The sequence below is a fragment of the Notechis scutatus genome, chromosome 1, assembly GCF_049901735.1.
Source record: "Notechis scutatus isolate UNSWTSFEM ecotype Mainland chromosome 1, rNotScu1.2, whole genome shotgun sequence".
Classification (NCBI taxonomy): Eukaryota; Metazoa; Chordata; class Lepidosauria; order Squamata; family Elapidae; genus Notechis; species Notechis scutatus.
Window position 1 is genome coordinate 7,322,772 of NC_142009.1, and position 15,385 is coordinate 7,338,156.

General features: G+C 43.1%; 1 protein-coding gene across 10 annotated transcripts in view; it reads left to right on the plus strand.

The window, feature by feature from the left end:
• Positions 1–15,385, plus strand: part of BCAS3 (BCAS3 microtubule associated cell migration factor) — a 624,015-nt gene that overhangs the window by 282,723 nt on the left and 325,907 nt on the right. For all 10 annotated transcript variants that reach the window (XM_087956170.1, XM_087956184.1, XM_087956163.1 and 7 more), the window contains one exon: positions 10,825–10,949. In XM_087956170.1, the coding sequence (XP_087812296.1) occupies positions 10,825–10,949 (125 nt within the window). The remainder of the gene's footprint in view (positions 1–10,824; positions 10,950–15,385) is intronic.

The following is a 15,385-nucleotide window of genomic DNA, read 5'->3' on the forward strand; positions in this document are numbered from 1 at the left end:
CAGACACAGACTTCAGAGGATAATTAGGACTGCAGAAAAAACAATTAGTACCCACCTGCCTTCCATGGAGGACCTGTATCCTGCACGAGTCAAAAAGAGGGCTGGGAAAATATCTACAGACCCCTCACATCCTGGACATAAACTGTTCCAACTCCTTCCCTCAAAACGACTCTATAGAGCCCTGCACACCAGAACAACTAGACACAAGGAAAGTTTGTTCCCTGAACGCCATCACTCTGCTAAGCAAATAATTCCCTCAACACTGTCCAACTATTTACAAAGTCTGCATTACTATTACTGTTAATCTTCTCATTGCTCCTTATCACCCATCCCCTCCCACTTGTGACTGTATGACTGTAACTTTGTCACTTGTATCCTTCCGATTTCTATTGACTGTTTCCTAGTGTGATTTGATTGTTTATTGTACCCTGTGACTATCATTAAGTGTATGTACCTGATGATTCTTGACTCTTGACGAATGTATCTTTCCTTTATGTATACTGAGAGCATTTGCACCAAGACAAATTCCTTGTGTGTCCAATCATACTTGGCCAATAAAAGAATTCTAGTCTGCTCTAAGAATAGCTGTATGTACTGCCAAACTTGAAGCTGGAACGTTACTGCCACCTTCTCCATTACCGAGCACAACTGCAGCTATGAGGCAGCTATAAAGGCTAAGATGATGGATAAACTAGCCACAATCAACGCTCTGGACCAGTTTCCAAGGCTCAGCAGAGGAGAGCCATCAGATAGTGTCCTAGAAGACGCTGAGAGAGCTGTAAGGAAAGAGGCTGGATGAGACAGGAAGAGGTGTCAAACAGGGAACTAGTCTGGAATCCCTAATGTGGGCACAAGAGGATGAAGTCTAACCCTTCCCTTGAATGCTGTTGAATCTTATCTAGTCTTACCCCAGTGCAGACCATCAATCTCAGAAGATACCTGCATGTAGTCTTGAGCAATAAAACAGCTACAAATAGTCCTCAACTTACAACCATCAGTTTAACGACTGTTTCAAGTTACAATGGCACTGGAAAAAAAAAGGGACTGATGACTACTTCTCACATATGTTACCATTGCAGTGTCCCCCACAGTCACATGATCAAACTTCAAGTGTTGGCAAGTGCTCTGCGTTTATGACGGTTGCAACATCCTGGGGTCCTGGGATTGTCATTTGCAACTTTCCTAGGGAGATTCTGACAAGCAAAGTCAATGGGAGGAGCCAGATTCAGAATACAGAATAACAGAGTTGGAAGGGACCTTGTAGGTCATCTAGTCCGACACCCCCCCCCCAGCAGGAGACCTACACCATTTCTGACAGAGGGCAGTCCAATCTCTTCTTGAAAGCCTCCAGTGATGAAGCTCCCACAACTTCCGAGGGCAACTTCTGTTCCATTGGTTGATTGTTCTCACTGTCAGAAAATTTCTCCTTATTTCAAGGTTGAATCTCTCCTTGTTTAGTTTTCATCCATTATTCCTTGTCTGGCCTACAGGCGCTTTAGAAAATAACTTGACCCCTTCCTCCTCTCTGTGGCAGCCCTTCAAATATTGGAAGACTGCTATCCTGTCTCCCCTGGTCCTTCTCTTCACTAAACTAGCCAGGCCCAGTTCCCACAACCGTTCTTCATATGTTTTATCCTCCAGTCCCCTCATCATCCTAGTTGCTCTTCTCTGCAACGGGTGGAAACTAATCAAGGAGAGAAGCAACCTAGAATGAAGGAGAATTTCCTAATGGTGAGAACAATTCAATGGAACAACTTGCCTCCAGAAGTTGTAGGTGCTCCAACACTGGAGGCTTTTAAGAAGAGATTAGACAATCATCTGTCTGAAATGGTCTAGGCCTAGGGTTTCCTGCTTTATAAGACCCCTTCCAAGTCTGCTCTTCTCTTCTCTTCTCTTCTCTTCTCTTCTCTTCTCTTCTCTACTCTACTCTACTCTACTCTTCTCTTCTCTTCTCTAATCTACTCTATTCTACTCTACTCTTCTCTACCCTACCCTACTCTACTCTACTCTACACTTCTCTTCTCCACTCTTCTCTTCTCTTCTCTACTCTTCTCTTCTCTACTCTTCTCTGCTCTTCTCTACTCTACTCTACTCTTCTCCACTCCACTCCTCTCTTCTCTACTCTTCTCTTCTCTTCTTTACTCTACTCTACTCTTCTCTTCTCTTCTCTAATCTACTCTTCTCTACTCTACCCTACTCTACTCTACTCTTCTCTACTCTACTCTACTCTCACTTCTCTTCTCTCTTCTCTTCTCTTCTCTTCTCTTCTTTACTCTTCTCTTCTCTACTCTTCTCTCTCTACTTCTCTACTCTTCTCCACTCCACTCTTCTCTTCTCTACTCCACTCTTCTCTTCTCTAATCTACTCTATTCTACTCTACTCTACCCTACTCTACTCTACTCTACTCTACACCTCTTCTCCACTCTTCTCTTCTCTTCTCTTCTCTTCTCTTCTCTTCTCTCTACTCTTCTCTTCTCTTCTCTTCTCTTCTCTTCTCTTCTCTTCTCTACTCTTCTCTACTCTTCTCTTCTCTTCTCTTCTCTTCTCTACTCTTCTCTTCTCTTCTCTTCTCTACTCTATTCTACTCTACTCTTCTCTACCCTACCCTACTCTACTCTACTCTACTCTACACTTCTCTTCTCCACTCTTCTCTTCTCTTCTCTTCTCTTCTCTTCTCTTCTCTTCTCTTCTCTTCTCTTCTCTACTCTACTCTACTCTACTCTACACTTCTCTTCTCCACTCCACTCTTCTCTTCTCTACTTTTCTCTTCTCTACTCTACTCTACTCAACCTAGAACCAAGGAGAAATTTCCTGACAGCCTATAAATAACGGGGAATTTTCTGACAGTGAGAACGGTTAATCATTGGAACAACTTGCCTCCAGAAGTTGTAGATGTTCAAACACTGGAAAATTTTAAGAAGAGATTCGATAATCATTTGTCTGAAATGGTTTAGGATTTCCTGTCTGAGCAGAGTTGGACTAGAAGAACTCCAAGGTCCCTTCTAACTCTGTTATTCTATTCTATTCTATTCTATTCTATTCTATTCTATTCTATTCTATTCTATTCTATTCTATTCTATTCTATTCTATTCTATTCTATTCTATTCTATTCTATTCTATTCTTCTAATTGCTATTCTACTCCATTCCATTCCCATTTGTTTCGTAATCATTTGAAGTTACAATGGCACTGAAAAAAGTGACTTATGACTTTTTTCACACTTATGACCATTGCAGCACCCCCAAGGTCACGTGATCAAAATTCAGTCACTCCAGCTGCAGCGATTCACTTAACAACCATGGCAGGAAAGGTCAAATGGGGCAAAACTCACTTAACTGTCTCTCTTAGCAACAAAATCTTGGGGCTCAATTGTGGTCATAAGTTGAGGACTACCTGTAGTTCTTCTGTTTTTTTTCAGGGGAGGGGAGGGGAAAATGTCAGGCTCTTCCTGCCTTCTGTCACTTTGAGTCTTGAATGGGGGTGATTGACACTCAGCTGTGTTGTCTTTTAATGTTATATTATTAACATGATTTAATCAGCTTTTGGTAGGGTTTTTTGCTGGTTCCCATTAACATATGCTGCCTGTGAGTTGCTCACCGCAGAATTAAGTATCTCTTAAGCTTTGATCTCTGGTTCAAAGAATTTTTTTGCTGGGTTTTTAGGAATTTCCGAAAGGCCTGTCACCCCTCCGTAGCCTGTTGGCTGCCCTGCCAGTTCTGCATTTTATGGGGTTGTCCTCCAGATGGGGAAGGTGCAGGATAAAAGAATGAAAGCCATGCTTAATGTTGCAGGGGCACATATAAAAAAAAAAATAACATGAGGGGAAGCATCCACTCCTTTAGAAAAAGGAACATATAAAGTCATGGGAAAATGCACTGGGTGTGTTCAACCAAATGGCTTTGCAGGAAAGAATCAGATTGGCTCCAAAATATTTGCAGCTACTTCGCCCTGAAATGGTCCGTGCTCTTTCTCAAATCATTCCTCTTTAGAAGGTCCCCTTCTGGTGTTTCAAAACTTATTGCTGGATATATATATATTTTTTAAATAAATGTATTGATTTCTATCTAGCCTTTACTATTCTTACAAATAAGTCAAGACGGCAAACATATCCAACACACCTTCCTCCTCCTCTTTTCCCTACAACCCACAACTCTGTGAGGTAAGTTGGGCTGAGAGAGAGAGACTGCCTGGTCCAAAGTCACCTAGTCGTCTTTCATGCCTAACGCAGGACTAGAACTCACTGTCTCCTAATGATTGTCTTAAAAAATCACACAGCCAGCTTTCATGGCTAAGATAGGACTAGAATTTCCCATCTCCTGGTTATTGGCCCAAAGTCACCCACCTGGCTTTTACCTACGGCAGGACTAGAACTCACTGTCTCCCAGGGATTGTCTTAAAATCAGGCAGCCAGCTTTTATGACTAAGGCAGGACTAGAACTCCCCATCTCCCGGTGACCGGCCCCAAAGTCACCCAGCTGACAGTCATGGCCAAGGTGGGACTAGAACTCACTTCTAGTCTAGCGTCTAACCCCTCCCCCCCCCTGCACCAAATGGGTTCACTGAAAGTGCGCAGACATATACATTTTCTAAAATAAAATAGATTTTTTTTAAAAAAAAATGAAATAAATAAAATAAAAATAAATCAAAGGAAAAAGGTAGGATGTGGGTTGCCTGTCAAACAGGCCCCAGGAAAAACCCGGCGGAGAAGATTCTCCTTGCGCCGATCAGAGTAATCACAGCCAACCCTGACAAATAGAGATGACGTTGGCTCGAGTCAAGATTAAAAGCTCTAGATTAAAGCGAAGAATATATGGAATGTAATAGACTTTAAATCCCTTGTATATGCACTTGTAAGAGTCTCTTGCGGTCCGTTTGAAGCCGCGGTTATAGCGCGTTTGAGGAAACGAAACCCCCGTTTGCTTACACAGCAATTGGATTGTCTTTTTTTTTTTTTTAATTAAAAAAAAAAGACATTTTTTTTTTCCTTTTTAAAGTCGAGCCGGCATGCTGTTTTCATTAGAGTCCTAATGAGACGTAAACTAATGTCAGCGAAATTGGGGCCTGGGTTTGTCAACTCGGCTTGTGTTGAGTAAAGCCAACAACAACAAGAACAAGAAAAATCTTGTAATGATTTCGAGTCATTTATTTTCACTTATCTCGCACACCACCCTCCGTAAGGAAAGATTTGGAAGGTGGGGTACTTGGGGCAAATTTAATGAATGATTTGCCAAATGCACAGTGTGAGTGGCCACTTGTATTCTGGTTAAAAACATACGTTATCCCTTTGGGATAACAGAATAACAGTGTTGGAAGGGACCTTAGAGGTCTTATAGTCCAACCCCCAGCTCAGGCAGGAAATGCTATACCATTTGAGACAAATAGTTGTCCAATCTCTTTTTCAAAACTTCCAGTGGAGAAGAATTCAGAACTTCTGGAGTCAAGTTGTTCCACTGGTTAATTGTTCTCACTGTCAGGAAATTCCTCCTTAGTTCTAAGTTGCTTCTCTCCTTGATTAGTTTCCACCCGTTGCTTCTTGTCCTGCCTTCTGGTGCTTTGGAGAATAGCTTGACTCCCTCTTCTTTGGGGCAGACCCTCAAATACTAGAATATACTGCTATCATGTCATCCCCAGTCCTTCTTTTCACTAGACTAGACATACCCAATTCCTGCAAATGTTCTTTGTATGTTTTAGCCTCCTGTCCCCTAATCCTCTTTGTTGCTCTTCTCTGCACCCTTTCTAGAGTCTCAACATCTTTTTTTTACATCACGGCGACCAAAACTGGATGTAGCATTCCAAGCATGGTCATAAAATGAGACGAAGCTCGTTTAACGTATGCCTCCCTTAGCAACAGATTCACTTAACAACCATGTAACTGGCTTAACAACTGCAGTGATTCACTTCACAACTGTGGCTAGAAAGGTTGTAAAATGAGGCAAAATTCCTGTGAAATGTCTGGTTTATCAAGCAGACATTTTGGGGCTCGATTGTGATCGTACATCAAGGACTACCACTGGTGCATATTTGATAAATGTAAGCCCAGGAAGTGTTTCTCTTCTCCTACAATTAACCAGTGAAACAACTTGCCACCAGAAGTTGTGGGTGCTCCATCACTGGAGGTTTTTAAGAAGAGATTGGACAACCATTTGTGTGAAATGACATAGGGTTTCCTGCCTGAGCAGGGGGTTGGACTAGAAGACCTCCAAGGTCCCTTCTGTTATTCTGTATACCCAGTGCTTAAAGTCCAGATAATCTAGCCTGCTGTCTCTCTCTTCCCTCCTTCTCCCATAGCTCTTAAGCACAAGAGTAATCGTGTTTTCCAAGTCTGCCCTTCTGCTGTCTACAAAACATCATTCTTAAACGGAAAATGTTTTGGCACCGGAAGCTGGAGCTAAAACATTTATTTTAAAGACGTGGTGTAAATATGGCATCCTTGATTCCATTTCCTTGAACACTGTTTACGCTTGCTTTGCGAAAAAAAACCATAACTCTTGTAGGCCACAAAGGGCTTGAGAAGAGAGCTGGGAGAACTGACCTTGAAGATTATTGTCAGCTCCCAAGGAAAAAAAAAACCATAAAAGCAGCGGATCCCAGGAATTTTGACTGTCCTCTTCCCACCGGACATCTGTGCACAAACTCCATGTTTGCATGGCGTTAGGGAGGCATTGCATCTCTGACTTGGAACTTTGCTCAATCCTGGGCATGGGCCGATCCCTTTTCCCTCCCCGCTTTCATCCTGCTGAGGTGGAAGGAGCCTCCTTCGTCCCAGGTTTCCCAAAATCCAGGAATTGGCTATGTCTACAGTGAAAAGAGTGGGACGTGATGGCTCAGGGGCTAAGACGCTGAACTTGTCTGTCAGAAAGGCCGGCCGTTCGGTGGTTCGAACCCCTAGCACCGCGTAACGGAGTGAGCTCCCGTTACTTGTCCCAGCTTCGGCCAACCTAGCAGTTCGAAAGCGTGTGTGAAAAAAATGCAAGTAGAAAAATGGGGGACCCCTTTGGTTGGAAGGGAACAGCGTTCTGTGCGCCTTCGGCGTTTAGTCCTGCAGGCCACATGACCATGGAGACGTCTTCGGACAGCGCAGGCTCTTCTTCGGCTTTGAAACGGAGATGAGCCCACTGCCCCCCTAGAACTGGGAACGACTAGCACGTATGTGCAAGAGGAACCTTCACCTTTTAGTTTGATGAAAAAGAGGACTAGGGGGAGACATGATAGCAGTCTTTCAATATCTCAGGGGCTGCCCCAAAGAAGAGGGAGTCAAGCTATTCTCCGTGACACCTGAAGGCAGGACAAGAAGCGATGGATGGACACTAATCAAGGAGAGAAGGAACTTAGAACTAAGGATAAATTTCCTGACAGAACAATTAATCAATGGAACAACTTGTCTCCAGAAGTTGTAAATGCTCCAACACTGAAAGTTTTTAAGAAGAGGTTGGACAACCATTTGTCTGAAGTGGTGTAGGGTTTCCTGCCTAGGCAAGGGGGGTGGGCTAGAAGACCTCCAAGGTCCCTTCCAACACTACTGTTGTTGCTGTTATTGTTGTTATCCTCTTACAGAGTCTGCTTTAGGCTTGTTCTGTCAGGTGTGTTGAGTCTTAAATGATCTCCACGCAACATTTCTTTCCATCGGGAGGAATGGAAAAACGATAAAAAAGTTGAATTCCCATCTCTGTACAGGCAGTCCTCGACTTACGACCACAATTGAGGCCAACATTTCTGTTGCTAAGCGAGACAGTTGTTAGGTGAGTTTTGCCCCATTTTACGACCTTTCCTGCCACGGTTGTTAAGTGAGTCGCCGTAGTTGTTTAGGTTAGCAACACGGTTGTTAAGTGAATCCGGCTTCCCCATTGACTTCGCTTGTCAGGAGGTCACAGTAGGGGGGATCACATGACCCCAAGACACTGCAAGTGTCATAATTATGAGTCAGTCACCATTTTGAACGGTCATTAAATGAATGGTTGTAAATTGAGGACTATCTGTGTTTAAAATTTACTAGTAAAGATGAAATGGACATTTCCTAGAATGACTTGTTCTACTTGTGGAATTTGTCTTCATCCATTGTTGAACATTTCTGCCTATAGGTAGTCCTTGACTTATGACCATAATAATAGTGCCTGAAAGCCAGGATGGTCATTAAGTGAGTCATCACGTAAATGACCCAACTTGCAAACTGTTTTTTTCTTTTTTTTTTCTTCTTTCTTTTTTTTGCAGCAATGGTTGTTGACTATGGGACGTTATGGCAAAACCCAGAAATAAAGGCCATTTTTACGCAAAACATTGTAAAACACAGGCATGGCTATAAATGCCAACTTTTTTGCCAGGGGGCCAAAATGCAGTCGTGTGACTGCCGGGGTGGGAGGGGTTGCACGGGTGTCGAAACCATGTCGTATGTACCTTTGCGGGAACTCCGTCATAACTTTGAACGTTTGCTAAGCAACCGGTCATAAGTGGGGGACTGCCTGTATTCCGTTCACGAGTTCCCTTGCTTTGGTTGATCATATTTTCTCCTGGACCTCCTGCCAAGACTTCACAATTCTGCGCTTTTCCAGTTCCGCAATGTGAATAGAGAAAGCAAATATCATGGACAACGTCGCAGTGTTTGGGAGGGAAGCCTCAGCCTCACTGGGCCAGGCTGAAGGTCTCGAGGCTGCATCCCAGTTTCTTCTCCAAGCCAATATTGTCTCTGTTTTGCCTTCGGCTGTGGTCCTCGGGAATTGAGTTTAGCTTCCCCTGCCCTTAAGCAGGCTGGCTAAGGGGAATCTAGAGGCTGAAGCCAATGCATCTCAAAGGTGTTGAAATTGACAAACAAGGGGTAGGGTAGGGTAGGAAGAGAAGAGAGAAGAAAGAGAAGAGGAAAGGAAAGGAAGATGAAAGGGAAGGGAAAGAAGGGAAGGGAAGGAAAGGAAAGGAAAGGAAGGGAAGGGAAGGAAGAGGGAAGGAAAGGAAGAGGAAAGGGGAAGGGAAAGAAGGGAAGGGAAGGAAGAAGGAAAGGAAGAGGAGAAGTACTATGTGTGAAGTACTACACTGTCCTAAGCACATTTTGGGAATTGGGGGCTCAATTGTGATTGGAAGTCAAGGACTACAGATAGCTAGATAGCTAGATAGCTGGATGGATGGATATGGATAGATATAGATATGTAGAGAGAGAGAGATGAACAGAGGATTGGATAAACAGATGGATGGATTGATGATGATGATAGATAGATAGATGATAGATAGATAGATAGATGATAGATAGATAGATAGATAGATAGATAGATAGATAGATAGATAGATAGATAGATAGATAGATAGATAGATAGATAGATAGATAGATAGATAGATAGATGATAGATAGATTGAGATAGATAGATAGATGATAGATAGATGGATGGATGGATGGATGGATGGATGATAGATAGATAGATAGATAGATAGATAGATGATAGATAGATAGATTGATAGATGATAGATAGATAGATAGATAGATAGATAGATAGATAGATAGATAGATGATAGATAGATAGATAGATAGATAGATAGATAGATAGATAGATAGATAATCACCGTATACTTAACAGCAACTCTACATTAAGTTATGCATGTAAGTGTCACTCTCTAAGGCATGCTTGTCTTTCTCTTCCCATTTGCCATACCTACTTCTGCATGCTCGTCTAACTCAGCTTGTCTTCCTCCCAGTATACAAAAGGCTGATCATTTGCTTTGCCTTTGAATCAACAATGTCGGTAACAACAGGAAGAAAAAAAAAACGCCTGCAAATAATAATAATGTGATTAAAGTTTGGGAACGGAATGCTTGGAAATAAACTTCTCCTCTGAATTTGGTGCAAGCTGACCTCAAACCGTTCCTGAAATGTATGTTTACTTCAGTTCATATGGAGCTCCCAACATTATCCAAACATGGTTCCCTTTGATGGCCATCTCTGCAGAATCCCAAAGTCATCTGTTGACAGAAGGGCAGCCTTTCAATCCCCTTAGGATTCTAGTTGTATACAGGAAGTCCTCGACTTACAGCCGTTTCATTAGCAGCCGTTACAATGGCGCTGGAAAAAAAAAAAGCGACTTACGAACCGGTCCTCACCCTTACAACTGTGGCAGCGTCTCCTTGGCCACGTGGTCCAAATTCAGGCAACTTGGCAACCGGCATGAATTTCCAAGAGTTGCAGCGTCCCAGAATCCACCTTCTGACCAACAAATTCAAATTCACTTAAACGACCGTGCGATTCACTTAACAACCGTGTTGAATCGCTTAACAATCCTGACCCCCCCAAAAAAGACGTAAAATCCGGTCTAACTCACGTCACCACCACCTCTCTTAGTAACGGGGAATTCTGATTGTGGTCGTAAGTCGAGGACTAGCTCCTTTATGCTTTTTATTCTTGACTGCCCCAACCCTGTTTCAGAGGTGCAGTCTTGAGAGAGGGTGAAGAATCCTGTTTATTTCTTTGCAATCCGCTGCCAATCTCCGAAAGGTCTACCCAGGTAGTAGGTCGTCTCCTGTCCTCCCTTAAGCCCAGAAGCCATTAGAGGCCCCTTCTTCCCAATCCTGGCTGAAGTCGCTGAACAAGTAATTTGTTAATATCCTCAGCTATTTCTGCCTTATGAAAGGGACATGTTGAATTTGCATTTCTGAAACGCTGAGCTGCCACAGTTCTGTCTCCCAGCTTTTATCGATTCTCCTGTAGTTCTGAGAAAAATAAGTTCCCTAGCTTATACTGCACCTCCAGCAAATCTCCATTTGGTGGATTACTTCATCCTTAATTAGACTTTGATCTTTCTTCCTCTCTCTCTCTCTCTCTCTTTTTTTTCCTCCTCTTTCTCTTTCAAAGCAAAAGCAAACCGGCTCCACAAATTTCACCCAGCAAATCTGTCGGAGGAGAATTCTGCGTCGCCGCGGCCTTCGGCTCATCCCGCTCGTGGTTTGCAAGCAATCCTGCTCTTAAAAGAGAAAAAGGTTTGTACGCGGAGGCCAAACAACCGATGAACAGATGGGTGAGAGGTCCTTGGTGCTTCCTGAGCTTGCTTGTTTCCTTATTAGTGCTAGGACCAGCACTGATGACGTCACCTAGTTGGGTCGTGAAACGTCTGCAAGAAAACAGGCAAGCTCAGAGAGCACCAAGGACCCCTCATGTCAACCCTGAGCCACAAATATTCTCCTTTATTGGCACAGATGGGTGCTATCCTAAAGCTGCCTGAGGTTGCTTCAGACCATTCGTCTACCTAGCCCAACCTTTGCTGGGGCTTTCCAGTCTTTCTCTCCCGGCCTGGAAATTTTATTACAGTGATACCTCAGTTACTCATCCTTAATTGGTTCCGATGAGTACCAAAAATGATGAGTACCAAACAATTTTTTTCCCCATAAGACATGTAGTGAGTCACAACACAACTGACACCGACAATTCTAGCTCGTACATCGAGTACTACACAAACGGCAAGTACGGGGATAAAATTTTCACGTCGAAATGTGTTGAGTATCAAATGCAATGAGTTTCAAAGCAGTTGAGTACCGAGGTACCACTGTATTTATTTATTACATGTGTATGGCTTCCCATCTCGCTATAGAGAGCCACTCTGGGCAGCATATAATGCAGTCAAATAGAAAATGAAAACACAGTAGAAATAGTAGAAATAGTCAAGATTCCAGGAATTAAACATCCAACAAAATGCAATTCAGTGGTGAGAAAAGCGACATTTTACACCAAGGCAAAAAAAATAATAATGTGCATAGTATAGAATAGGTGGTACTTGGCTCAACAGCAGTTTAACTAACGAACATACCAGGAGCCATGGTGGTGCTGTGTTAGAATGCAGTACTGCAGGTTAACTCTGCCCACAGCCAGGAGTTTGATTCTGACCAGCTCAAGGTTGACGCAGCCTTCCATCCTCCCGAGGTGGGTAAAATGAAGACCCAGATTGTTGGGGGCAATAGAGGCTGACTCTATAAACCGCTTTACAGGGCAGTAAAACACTGTGAAGTGGTATATAAGCCTAAATGCTATTATTAATGCTTATTTATGACTATGGGGCAGTATGCCGATATTGCAAACCACTCAGAGTGTTGTAAAGCACTATGAAGCGGTATATAAGTCCAAGGGCTAGGGCTAGTGCTATGAGTGGGATTTTGGAGTCCCAGTGGACAATCCCTTAAAATAGGAGCCAGGTGTGTGCTGCAGGTGCCAAAAAAAGCCAACACAATTCTAGGCTGCATAAACAGAGGGATAAAATCAAGATCACGTGAAGTGTTAATATCACTTTATAAGGCCTTGGGAAGGGCACACTTGGAATATTGTGTCCAGTTATGAGGTTGTTCCCCTCTTTGACACTTTTTCACAAGGCTCTGCTTTTGCCAACAGGCCTGAGGACCTCAGAGTGGGATGGAGCCCATTGCAAGGATCATTTGGTTGTTTGGTTGCCATTGTTGTAGGGTGGGGTATCTTCTGGTGGTTGTTCTTTTATGGGTGGTCCTTGACTTACAGCAGTTCATTTAGGGACTTACAACGGCACTGAAAAAAGGGACTTAAGGCCAGTTTTCACACCATTGCAGCATCTCCATGGTCACGTCATCAAAATTCAGACGCTCGGCAGCTGACTCCTATTTATGACGATTGCGGAGTCCCAGGGTAATGTGACCGGCAAAGTTAACAGAGAAGCCAGATTCACTGAACAACCGTGGGGCTAATTTAACAACTGCAGTGATTATCCTTAATAAACAATGGCAAGAAAAGTCACAGAATGGGGCACAACTCACCTCACCACTGCCATAGAAATGTTGGGCTCAATTGTGATAGTTAGTTGAAGATTAGAATAAAATAAAATGGAATAGAATAGAGCTGGAAGGGACCTTGGAGGTCTTCTAGTCCAGCCCCCTGCTCAAGCAGGAGAACCTATACCATCTCAGACAAGGGACTACCCAGTCTTTACTTAAAAACCTCCAGTGATGGAGCAGCTACAGCTTCTTGTGGCAAGCTGTTCCACTGGTTAATTGTCCTCACTGTTAGGAAGTTTCTCTTTAATTCTAGGTTGCTTCTCTCCTTGGTTAGTTTCCATCCATTGTTTCTTGTCTTGCCTTGCTTTGGAAAGTGAGTTGACCCCCTTTTTTTGTGGCAGCCCCTCAAGTACTGGAATGCTGCTATCATGTCCCCTCATGTCTTTCTTTTCTCTAGACTGGCCATACCCAAATCCAGCAACCGTTCTTCGTATGTTTTAGTCTCCAGGCCTTTGATCATCTTAGTTGCTCTTCTCTGAACTTTTTCCAAAGTCTCAACATCTTTTTTTGTAGTATGGTGACCAAAATTGGTTGCAGTACACATATTGGGATTTTATTCTCATACGCCACCCAGAATCATTGAGAGTGGGTTTGGGTGGCCATATCCATTTTCATAAATGAATAAATAACCACTTCTGATTTGAATATAGATACAGATTAACAGAGTGGGAAGGGATCTTGTAGGTCATCTAGTCCAACCCCCTGCCCAGGTAGGAGACACTACACAATTTCTGACAGATGGCAGTCCAGCCTCTTCGTGAAAGCCTCCAGTGATGAAGCTCCCACAACTTCCAAGGGCAACTTCTGTTCCATTGGTTGATTGTTCTCACTGTCAGAAAATTTCTAATTTATTTCCAGGAGAAAGAAAGAAAGAAAGAAAGAAAGAAAGAAAGAAAGAAAGAAAGAAAGAGAAGGAAGGAAGGAAGGAAGGAAGGAAGGAAGGAAGGAAGGAAGGAAGGAAGGAAGAAAAGAAAGAAAGAAAGAAAGAAAGAAAGAAAGAAAGAAAGAAAGAAAGAAAGAAAGAAAGAAAGAAAGAAAGAAAGAAAGAAAGAAAGAAAGAAAGAAAGAAAGAAAAGACTCGCTCCCAATTTGAATTTGAGCCTGAAGCAAGGAGAGATTTAACCTGGAAATAAGGAGAAACTTTCTGACAGTGAGAACAATCAACCAATGGAACAGAAGTTGCCCTCGGAAGTTGTGGGAGCGCCATCACTTAATACCTTTAAGAAGAGATTGGACTGCCATTTGTCAGAAATGGTGTAGGGTTTCCCGTTTGGGCGGGGGGTTGGACTAGATGACCTACAAGGTCCCTTCCAACTCTGATTATCTGTAAAATCATCAAACCTGAAGCGATGCCTGGCTAGAGGCCAGCAAAACCAAGGCACGAGAAATTCAAGGGTATAACGCAGAAGCGTTGCAAAAGAATCCAAGGTTAATGTATTCTGGATTGCATTTTTTTTTCTGGGAAATTCCAAAAATAGAGCATCATTTCTCAGCGATTCACCTTCCTGAGAAGAGCGGTGGTATTCGTCATCGTGCCGATAGAGTTTGTATTTATGTAAATAAATAAAATTGACGTGCGAGGCGTCCGCTGTACGCCGAGTGATGGGAAGCTCTGGGCAGGCAGAAAGGGATCAACTGGCACAGGGTGCGGAGTGAAACTGCTGACTTTTAAAAGCCCGAAGTGCAGAGAGTCCTCAACATACGACCACAATTGTGCCCCAAATGTCTGCTGCTAAGCTGGATGTCAGTTAAGTCAGTTCTGCCCCATTTTACGACCTTCCTTGCCTTCCCCATTGACTTTGCTCGTCAGAAGGTTGCAAAACGGGGATCGCATGATGCTAGGATGCTTTAACCATCGTAACTATGAAACCTTTGCCAAGCATCTGAATTTTGACCATGTGACACGAGGATGCTGCAATGGTCATAAGTGAGAAAATGGTCATAGGTCTCTTTTTTTGAGTGCTGTTTGTAACTTTGGACAGTCACTAAACAAATGGTTGCAAGTTGAGGACTACCTGCATATATAGTTCATCAACATTATAAGTCAAGGACAGGCGTCAGCATTCCAGGGAAAATCCATTCCTGTCAGTAACTCCAAGACAACCATAATCTCAAAGTACTTTTATTAGAACAAAACCTGGCACATCTGTGGAATTCTGAAACTAAAAGTTTCCTCGGGACTTCCCACCTCCAAACCATCCCCTTTTTCTCATCATCACATCATAGGAACCAATCCCAATTTCAGTTTCAATTCTTTCTACCTCGAATTAAACAAAATAATTTATTTTGTCTACTGAGAGCTACTCAACTAATATCCCCCCCCCCTCCCATTTCCTAAGCTATGTGGCAGCGATGAATTATGATTTCATAGCTGACAACAGGTAGTCGTCGACTTATGACAATTGAACCCAAAAGTTAGGTCGCTAAGTGGGACATTTCTTAAGCGAGTTTTGCCCCATTCTATCACCTTTCCTGCCACGGTTGTTAAGTGAATCCCAGAAATTGTTAAGTCAGTAACACGGTCGTTAACTGAATCTGGCTTCCCCATAGACTTGGCTTGTCAGAAGGCCACAAAAGAGGGTCACCTAACCCCGGGACACTGCGACCATCATAAGTATGAATCA